This window comes from Chenopodium quinoa, unplaced genomic scaffold (genome assembly GCF_001683475.1).
Source record: "Chenopodium quinoa cultivar QQ74 unplaced genomic scaffold, ASM168347v1, whole genome shotgun sequence".
Classification (NCBI taxonomy): Eukaryota; Viridiplantae; Streptophyta; class Magnoliopsida; order Caryophyllales; family Amaranthaceae; genus Chenopodium; species Chenopodium quinoa.
Genome location: NW_018745470.1, coordinates 917,862 through 928,827, shown reverse-complemented (window position 1 = coordinate 928,827; position 10,966 = coordinate 917,862). Strand labels below are relative to the sequence as shown.

At 30.3% G+C, this 10,966-nt stretch overlaps 1 protein-coding gene across 1 annotated transcript; it reads right to left on the bottom strand.

The window, feature by feature from the left end:
• Positions 1-2,625: 2,625 nt before the first annotated feature.
• Positions 2,626-8,997, bottom strand: LOC110715089 (cytochrome P450 87A3-like). Its single transcript, XM_021893671.1, has 9 exons — positions 8,738-8,997; positions 7,084-7,405; positions 5,588-5,737; positions 5,245-5,496; positions 5,069-5,161; positions 4,272-4,350; positions 3,554-3,660; positions 3,268-3,395; positions 2,626-2,866 (listed from the first exon to the last, which is right to left on the bottom strand). Exons 1-9 carry the CDS (start codon positions 8,944-8,946, stop codon positions 2,764-2,766), a joined length of 1,443 nt encoding a protein of 480 aa, XP_021749363.1. The 5' UTR covers positions 8,947-8,997; the 3' UTR covers positions 2,626-2,763.
• Between the last annotated feature and the right edge of the window lie 1,969 nt (positions 8,998-10,966).

Below are 10,966 nucleotides of genomic sequence, written 5' to 3'. Positions count from 1 at the left end.
TTTTATTTGTATTACAAAACCATTGAATTATTATGAATCAAACAAACTTCTTTCAAAATTTATCTGACTTGTAAAAATTCAAAATTTGCGATTGTTCAGATTTTTTTTACTAAATGTTCAAAAAAATTTATTTTTCATATTTTTTTTTACTAAATGTTCAAAAGTATAAGCGTGGTGCATTGCGATTGTTCAGAATTTTTTTTACCAAATGTTCAAAATTTGCGATGTTCAGATTTTTTTTCTAGCTGTTCAAAATTCGTGATTGTTCAGATTTTTTTAATAAATGTTCAAAAGTATAGGCGTGATGCATTGCGATCGTTCAAAACTTTTAACTAAATGTTCAAAATTTGTGATGTTCAGATGTTTTTAATACATGTTCAAAATTTGCAATTGTTCAGATTCTTTTACTAAATGTTTAAAAGTATACCATGGTGCATCTTAAAAGTAGATGTAACTACTTTATACTAATCGCAAGCCCGTTAATTAAAAGTTTGAGCAGCGCGTATTGAGACGTTGGATGAGTATGAGATTTTGAATCCATACACACCTTTATTCAAAAAAAAAAAATCCATACATACTGCTTATTTTTTTTTATTTATTTTTTTTGATGAAATACATACCGTTAATTAAAATAATATATATAGTGCTACAATACCCGATGATTGAATGAATAAATATATTAACACTACTAAAGTTAATGTCCGAGCCATGCTTGGATTTTTCATTTGATGTATGGTTGAATTATCTTTATGCATAATATAGAAAATTAATTTTGTTTGATGATTTTTTTTAAGATGTATGATGATTTAATTATTTTCAAATTAACACACCTTTCGTTTTTTATTCAGTCAAAATTGAATATGAATTCTGAAATAATAACATAAGAATAACTTTAAGTTTTTTAAATAAAATAAAATTACCAAAAAAAAAAAAAAAAAAAAAAAAAACTCCTAAGTTTTTGGGCGGGAAAATATTTTATAAGGAGTTCACACGTGTATTCTTGAGATTCTTTTGGTGATTTCTGTATATTTATTTTTTCTTTAATTGAGCCCAAAGTAGTTGCAACTAATCGCATACTCGTTAATTGAAATAATAAACAAGTATGTGTTAGTGTTACAACACTATTTTGATTTATCATTATTAATTTTTTTTAAAACCATTTGATATTATTTGGTTTACGTGGTGAAATGGTTTCTACACTTTATTAATATACTATATAAAGAAATATAAATCTTAAGGGATGAGATCAGTATGTGACTTTAGGGGTATGAAGACAAGAGGCATCATTAATCATTAGAAACCTTTTGCCTAAGCTTTTAGCATGAGATTTCTAACCTAAAAAGTCTAACCAGACAATAAAATGAATGGTTAAACCCATTCCAAAAGATCCAACTAATCAACTCCAATCTTTAGTAGTGTAAGTCTGAACTTTGCACTTTTTCACAACGAATGAGATTTAGCGTTGTTCTAACTTCTAAAAAAATGTTCTAAATTAGAGTTGACAATTTTGACACGACACGAAAATACGATCGAAACCGACACAACACAAAGTTACTGAGAAAAAACACGTACGACGTCGTTACGATACGACACGATACAACACCAAGTTATTGAGAGAAAACACGAAGCCGACACGACACGATACGAAATCAACCCGAACACAACTTGTATAGATAAAATGGTCAAATTATGCAATTATCTTACATTTTATATAGTTTTTGATAGATTTTATGAAAAACACGAAATTAACACGAGACATGACTTTTTATTGGCTCTATTCTAAATAAACTTTTGTTGTCGTGACTTGAGAGGCGTGTCAGCGTGTGTAATGTTTCGGGTTACGCAAGAATGGGCTGTGCCGCTGTGGCATACACATATATGGGCTGGCTCTTAGACTTTCTATTTTGAAACTGCCCATATTGTTCAACGTCCTTATTGTTTTGCTTTTTACCACTTATTGGATTAAAAAACACTACAATAGAGAAGACATAGCTTAACAATAGTTTATGTGTTTAATTTGTTTCTCTAATTTTAAGTGTTATAGTAATTGTATGTCGTATATGGCTACACAAAATCTAGCAAACATCACTAAAGATAAGTAGTAATCTCGTGTTTTGTATGTATATTATGTTTTCAAAAAAAAAAAAAAAAAAGACACATCATTATTATTATTTGTAAGAGTTGTAAACTTGTAATACAAGTATTTATTTTCTTAAAGAAATCAATCAATCAATTACATTATACTAAAGGCGAAACTTAGAAAACACTTGGCAAAATATTATAAAAAGTTTTCCCTCCAAAACCCCTTACTAAAAAAAAACTTATTTTAATTAAATTATGACTTTTAGTTTGTATAAATAAAATCTAAAATAAATGTCCTTAAATATCAAATTGCCCATTATAACTATTACATATTTAATTAATTTCTTTCACAATATTTCATACTTTTTATTACTAAATCTATTTATAATATTTATATCCATTATTTTTAGTAAAATTTATTGTCATTAGAATTATTTAACAACCGTGCATTGCACGGGGTTTAATCTAATTTTGAAGTATGATTAAGGAGTAAAGAGAAATACGGGCTTATCGCTGCCCAAAAGGCTTGTGATTGCCCTTCGATTGACAAAAGAAGAATTTTGATACATCTTATTTATGACACGTGTACATACAATTGTATAATTGTGATAATTTTGATGATGGAAACATGTTTATTAAAACAAATTAAATTGTAACACTATATATATTTTTTTTCTTTCTTTAATTTTTGGACGAGCTTTTCGCAGAAAAACTAGCATGAAAGCCATCAGGAAACTGTAAGCCTGGAGACCGAATGGTGATCCCTCCTTTTATTGCCTTCCACCTGAAATTTCATTCATTTATTAAAGATTTATCGAATGTCAAAAAAAAAAAAATATTCTAAATAAGTATGTAGTTAAAACTATTCTCCACCCACAAAAATGCAATTTATACTTCCTCCGTTTTTTTACTTGACGTGCTTTGAATTTTACACTATTTACCACCTTCTTTTGACCGTCTTTTATGAATTATATGTAAGGAAAAATATATTCATATGGGATTTTTTAAATCAATAAGTACTTTTATAATTTTTACTTATAAAGAATTAAAGTTTTTTATGCTATGCAAAAAAAAAAAAAAAAATTAAAGTTATTGATTGTTAAAGTTTTGCATTGACAAGCATAATAAAAGAAACAGTCAAGTAAAAAAAAAAGGAAGTATATTATAGTATAATTTTTGACTTACTTATACTCGGTAACTAAGTGGTGTAGAAACACAGCCATTTGCACCTTGCTAAAATCTGCGCCGATACAAAATCTCATACCTCCCCCGAAAGCCATGAAATGTTTGGTTGCTCCATGTACTTCTCTTCCCTATAAACTCAATTCAACATCAGTGCAACTTATCTCGTATAATTAGTTATTTTAAATCGTTATTTGGACCAATTCTCTAATACTATTGTTATTTAAATTCTAATATTCGCGACGAATAATTAAAGCAATTCAATAGAATGATAAGCTATGATACGTACCTCCCATCTCGATGGATTGAATTCAAGGGGATTTTCATAGATGGAAGGGTCCAAGTGTACGGCCGGAGGGCAAACCATGACAGGCCAACCAGCTGGTATGGTATAACCTACATTATCCACCAATTTTTATTATATGAATATTTATTAGTACATGCATATCATAATAATGCATAAAAATAATGAATGATTAATAATACTGAAAAAATGAGTGCAACTTCTAAATATTATTGTCTTATCAATAAAAAAAATATAACAAGTGGTCACTACTTCACAAATAATATAACACGATTTATTGCATAATAATTGTCTATATATGGAGTACATAATAGCGTGCAGTAATGAAAAAATCTAACAAGTGGTCACTAATAATGTAACACGATTTATTGCATGTTAATTGTTTATATAGTAGTACTCCATCCGTCTCTTATCTACATGCCTACTTTTATTTTTGAGATTTCAAAACAACTTGTCTATCTATTTCTGTTTAAATAATGTACTTTTTGCTAATATTCTCTCTTTTTGACGAGTTATATTTTTTCCAATCATGGATTTTACAAAATATCTTATTTCCTTAATTCCCGTAAAAAATATGGAATATATAGGCATGTAGATAAAGGACGGACGTCCGTCAGGGAGTACATAATAGAGTACTAGTATATCTAATAATGATTGAATAATAATTCATTAATTAATAATGCCATGCATGGTTGATGCATACCCTTGAAGCTGACGTCTTTTATTGCTTTTCTGGAAATAACAGGAGCTATGTTTGCCAGCCTTAGTGTTTCGTTGATGACCTGAATATTATAACATTTAACAAAAAATAATTATTAAGCATTAATCACATATACCGTCAACCGACAGGATATCGTTTTAGATTTGTCCCAACTGCAGACAATTAATTCAAGGTTAACTTAGTGTATAAGTTATTTAGTAATAGTTGAAGTTTATTCGGATACTACAACTATTGATTGATTTTGGATTTTCAGGTAAACTAAAAATACCAAGAGATTGTACATTTGTACAATTTCGGTAATGATTTTTTTTGTAGAAATTACGTAATTAAAAAAAAATATTGTAAAAAACTACCTAATAAAAGGTAAAATGTTGTAAATTACTATCTAGACCGGATTTCTACCATTAACCTAATTTTTTGGTGTTGACTCACCACAAAATACCACTGGAATTAGCATCTCGTAGCACAAAACTACCCCAATAACTTAGATTATCCCTAAACCACCTCGAAAATAGCCTTACCACCTTGAAAACAAACCCTCTCGGTGGTTTCAAGGGTATTTAGAGATGCGTCAACGCCGGAAAGTTTGGTCAAGAAAGGTTACAAATTTTATCTTTAATTAGATAGTTTCTTACAACTTTTTTTTATTAGGTATGTAGTTTTCAAAAATAAAAAATAAAAAAAAATAATAAAAAAAAAAAAAAAAATCTTCCGGTAAACTTTTATAATTTACCAAACTGATAGTATTGACTAACACAAATAAATAAAATAAACATTACCATGAAAGTGTAAGTCATAGATTTGTAATCTTTCCATGAAAGGCCAGTATCCGATGCATTTTCACGAGTCTTGAGAATCATCTCATGCTCTTCCTGTGAATTAATTCACTTGTGTATAAATTCAACCGTTAATATCTTACTCGATTAGGTCAAATTAAAGAAAAAAAAAACCATACCGTAAGTTTTTGCAACACAAGAGGATTATCAGTAAGAAATTTGATGGCTAAAGTAAGAGTAGTAGAGGTAGTCTCAAAACTCGCAAAGAGAAGCACAAACATTAGGTCCAAAGCAATCCCTTCTGTTAGGAGTGTTCCCTCCTTCGATAGCTCCTCGAGTACGTAATCGAAAAAATCTTCATTGTTTTTCCTAGGCTTCATCTTTCTTTCCTGGAGCAACTTTCTCAACATTTTCATAGCCTTCTTTCTTCCCTAAATTAAATTCAATGCTTCATACTTAGCAAGAGATTACAAGGTCGAGGCGAAATGGAATAATGCAATAAGGAAAGTTAAAGTAATTTACTTGTAAGCATTTGTGATATGCTGTGCCAGGAATGTTCAAAGGAAAAGAAATCAATCCTTTGATAAAATCATCAAAGTTCTTCCTTAGATTCTCTGATGAGCTTTCGGCATCATGACTAATTAGCTTTTTGGCTGTTAGATTGAAAATCATCTGCATGATTTTAATGAATGATAAATGAATGAGAAGCATTTGAATAGGTTTTAATTCTAATGTAATATTATGACTTTTGACTGTCATAATTTTTTAAAATGGAAGGTTGAGATGATTTTTTTTTTGAATTATTTTTAATAAATAATTTTAAATAAAAATCATTTTTTTTAATTATTTTATATATATAAATATTTTATTTCCAGAATTTCGGAAATATTTTAAAAATAATTTTTAGAAGATAAAAAAATATTTGAAATAATTTAAAATTATTTTTTTAATTAAAATTATTAATTAAAAATTACTTTTGACTGCCATAATTTTTTAAAATGGACTGTTGAGATGATTTGTTTTTTGAATAAATAATTTTAAATAAAAATTATGTTATTATTATTTATCAATATTTCCAAAATTTTGGATATATATATTGCCGTTGCAATGATTTTGGGGCCTGTTTTAAAATGAAAAAATGGGCCCTTAATAATTTAAAAACATACAAAATTTTAAATTTTACCCTATTATTTACGCCATACACAATTATATAACCTTTATATATTGGGAAGGTATTTAAAATCTTGATAAGAATAATTATGAAAAATTAAAATTAATTGCTTAAATGCTTTGTCGTTGTTACGGAATACGAATCGTTTATTTTTAATTTCGCTGAAATTTACTTTTTTATGTTGATAATTCTGAAATGTAGAAATATACATTATAATTTCATGGAATGGAATTGATGTAATTGTAAAATACTAATTTGAATTGATAGAAGAATATGAAAGTATTATAAATTAATCAAGAATTGAAAAAAAAAATTAGGCCCTCTAATAATCGGGGCCCTATGCTAGGGAGCACTTTGCACTCCCTATTCTACGCCCATGTGTATATATATATATATTTCCAAAATTTTGGAAATATTGATAAATAATTTTTTAGGATATAAAAATATATTTGAAATAATTTTTTTAAAAAAAACATTTAATTAAAACTATTAATTAAAAATAAATAAAAAAACAAATAATCTCAGTCATCCATTTTTTAAAAATATTAGTAGTCAAAAGTTATAAAACTATGTTAGAATCATCTTTTTTACATAAGTAAGATGAATTATCCTACCAATAAACTAGTACCTTCACAAATTAAAGTTAATTAGTCCAACTACACAATTTAAGAGTAGAGTGGAGGTGGTTGGGAGGAGAAAAGGGAACCTCCCTACTCCCAAGCAAATGTAGTTTGTGGGCTTAAAGTCACAAGGTGAGATACCCACTAATTAAGCTTTGATTTGATCGAATTGCATGAGTAGTGTATAACTGTATAACAAAAATGTTACGTAGTAATCAATAACTTACCTTAGCAGTCGCGTCTTTGAGCTCAACTGTGTCCACATCGCACCACTGATTCAAATGGGTTAATACTTCATCTTCAACTTCATATATCATTTTTTTTAGGCTCTCAGGACCAAACAAACTTAGCACCATATTTTTAAGGTATTTGTACATGATATCTTTTAAGGTGCTTAGATTTTCAGGTCCAAATATTTGTGTGAATGTGGTTGGATACCAACTTTCAAAAGCTTGACCCTCTTGTTGAAAGATTATATGGTTAAGTTCTGCATCCGCTGATATTATTAGTGGTGTCCCAACTAAACTTGTTTTGAATATTGAACCATACCTGACAATAATGTCAATTAGTAAACCACGCTTATTAGTTCATTGTTTGTTGCACACACTTTGTATAATTTATAATACCTCAGAGTCACGTTATACCGCTAATAGCTAATGTCACCGTTGAGCATCAACACTCGTGGTATAATATACCACGGTGTAAATATTCATTTAAAAGTTGCAAAGTTTTACTACCTTGGTGGCATAAAACTATACCATCAAATGGTATATACCATCCCATGGTAAACTTTTGCTTCATTCCACGTGAAACATGAACCAATCAGGTCACGCCATGTGGCCTGGTTGTCATACATCTTTTATTTATTTTTTTTCAATTGCATTTTAAGAAAAAATTATAAAGTAAAAAATTATGAAAAAATTACCATCGTTCATAATTTTTCAAGACATACACATAGACAACCATATTGATATAGTTTTATATATTTTTAAAATTCACTTTTTTCTACCTAAATTGCTTATTTTTATTTAATTAACTTTATAAATAGTAATTAATTATTTTCAATGTAAAACAAAATATAATTATAATTTAATTAAGTGTATTATTCATACATATAGGAGAGAGAAAGTGTGTCGGTAAACTTTTTTTTATAGTGGGGTGATTTTTTGAGAAAGTATATTGTATTGTGGTATAAATGATGTGGAGGAGTGCGAAAGTGGTAGAGAGAGAGGGGTGGTATAAATTTTTATACCATGAGTGATGATGGTCTAATATGCTTTGAATTTATTAGTATTATTGTTACAATTTTTCTTGGTAAAATATAAAATAATACGTCCTTTTTAAAAAAAATACGAAGTATGTTAATACATTAGATGTCTTTGAATTTTTCTTAATCTATAATTTTAATATAGTCGCATAAAGTTAATATTATATTTAGATTATTTACTAATAATAGATAATAAATTGCACCATGGGAGGTAGAGTGCACATGAATTATTTAGATATAATACTGGAAAAGGAAAGAAAGATCAATAAACAGGCCAGGGTATATTGGGGGACTACATGAGAAGTTGTCCATAAGTTTTTGAAGCATTAACCGAAGTAACAAGTATGTATTAAAAATAAGATTATGTTTGCAAAGATTTTATCCTTTTAACGTAAAATGGTGCAATTTCTTGAATGGAGGAATTATATTAATCAAATACTGCGGAGAGTAATTGTTTAATATTTTGTTTTTATTTTTACTCATTTGTACTTTATTTCACTTTTGGTAAATCACCATACTATATATAAGTAAATTGTTACCATATTATATCTAATCAATTTGAGAATGAGGGATAACTCAAGTGGTTAGAGCTTCTTTCCTTATGATAAATTTACCTGAGCACTCGTTGTTTGACGAAAGGAGGAATGTCAAAGGAAGAATACGGGGTAAAGTATTGACGTGTTTCACCAAGAAATGGCAAACCCATTGAACCTGGGGGGAGTTCACCGCTGTATGTTGATGATTTCTTCCTTGTATATAGCAAATAATGTGTGATGGTTATTATGATCGCCACCCCTACAAGGCTCACTACAATCGGAGACATATCTTAATCTTTATTTTAAATAAAAAAGACAATAAAGAGCTATAGACAAAATATAGCTTGTATCTTGTACTTTGAATCACTTGTTCAAGCTACTTTATATAGAAAGATATGATTGACGTATCACGTTTTGTAACTTGTACGTTGTACAGTAACAAAGCAACTTGCACCCTCTTTAATAACTGACATTTGTGAAATTGTATTTAGGCCCTATTCACTTCACCTTATTTTTACTTAATTGAAATTAATTTTACTGAAATTAAATTTATTTGCTGAACTGAAATTATTTTTGTTGAATTTTTATTGTTTTTCTTCTTTAAAGTTACTGATTTTTACTGTATTGAAATTATTTTTACTGAACTGAAATTATTTTTACTGAATATTATTTTTTAAGGTCAAGTGAACAAGGTCTTAGTCAAATTTTGAGAATATGTATTATTCCATATACGTTGTAATACCCCTTTCCTATACTCCCTTCGTTTTTTTTAATATGCATCACTTTCTATTTAGGGGTGTTTTTTATATATGCATCACTTCTATATTTGGTAACTTTATACTATATTTTATTATCTCTTTCTCTCTCAAATACCCCACTCAAAATATTTTATCATTTCACTCTCTTTCATGGTCACCACTTATATTGTTAAATAAATCATTCTCTCTCACATACTATCTATTTCATGACCCACTTTGTACTTTTATCAAAATAAATTAATCATCCACTTGCCCCACTTGCACAATATAATATTGAAGCAAATAACTTTCCTAAAACTGCGTGTAAATGCAAATGATGCATATAAAAAAAACGGAGGGAGTATATCACAAACACTTTCTTTTTTCCATTTGTTTTACTATAATTGCAACCCTTTATTTTTTTGTGAAGGACTCATTTTTATTTATGTTTTCCTCTTCTACTAACCCCACTTATATTATTTTTTTTCAACAGCGCATTTTTTGTGTGGCTTGCCACACACCAAAACACTAATAAGCAGATAATGTTGGTAAAATAACCGTTGAAATCAATAACAAGCAAAAGATTAGAACTTTCCTGAATTGAAGATCCCAAACTCACAGTCGCGCCGTAGAACAATAATCCACTGCCTTAGAAGCGAAATACGCCACCACCGGTACAAGTTTCCTAGTGACGCACGCCCCCCAAGTTTAACGCAACTCTCACTGTAATTCGTGCACCCGAACTCGAAGAGTGGAATTGCTCAAGAACTGTTCAGATCTAAAAAGGTAGGTTTGTGTTTTCGGCTAGAAAAAGAATAAAAAATCATGAAAAAGGTATGACTCGTATTTATATGAGTCCTGAAAATAGGAAACACGTAATCAAACCGACCTAGGAAAAAAGGCGGGCCCGATCGGGCGAGCTGCCGCCCGATCCGGCGCGAGATCAGATTTTCCAGACGTAGCTTCGCGCTCGGTCAGGCGAAGCCCGCCCGATCGGGCGATCTGAAATCCCCATTCCAGGCGAGCCATCGGGCGAAGCCGCCCGATCGGGCTCGTCAAAACCTTGAGTCCGCCGCCCGGTCGAGCGAAGCCCGCCCGATCGGGTGCGAGAGATCTCGTAGAAAAACTCTTGTCCGTCGCCCGGTCGGGCGAAGCCGCCCGATCGGGCGCGAGAGTTCCCGTTTTTTCCTTGACCACCTTTGCCCGATCGGGCGCGAGTCATCCGATTGCATTACTATTTCCAACAATCCCCCACTAATGCGAGCGGATCTTCAACATGAAATCTGAACAGTAAATGAAAGTCTTAGTACTTAAATGCTAGTATCCAAAGGTTTGAACTAACACATTAGTGCACCAGGTTTTCAACACTTCCCCAGTGAGTATCCTAAGATTTGATCTCCTAGGAGCGAGGAAGGGACCTTGAATACACATACCTTGACTTTAGAGCTTAAGCAACTCCGCCAATCTTGGCCAACACTTGGGCTCTCATGAGTACTTCAGGAAAACAATACTACAGTCTTCCCTTGAGAGAGGCCACCTCTCTTACTCACGTAGGTGTTCGTCCTATGTG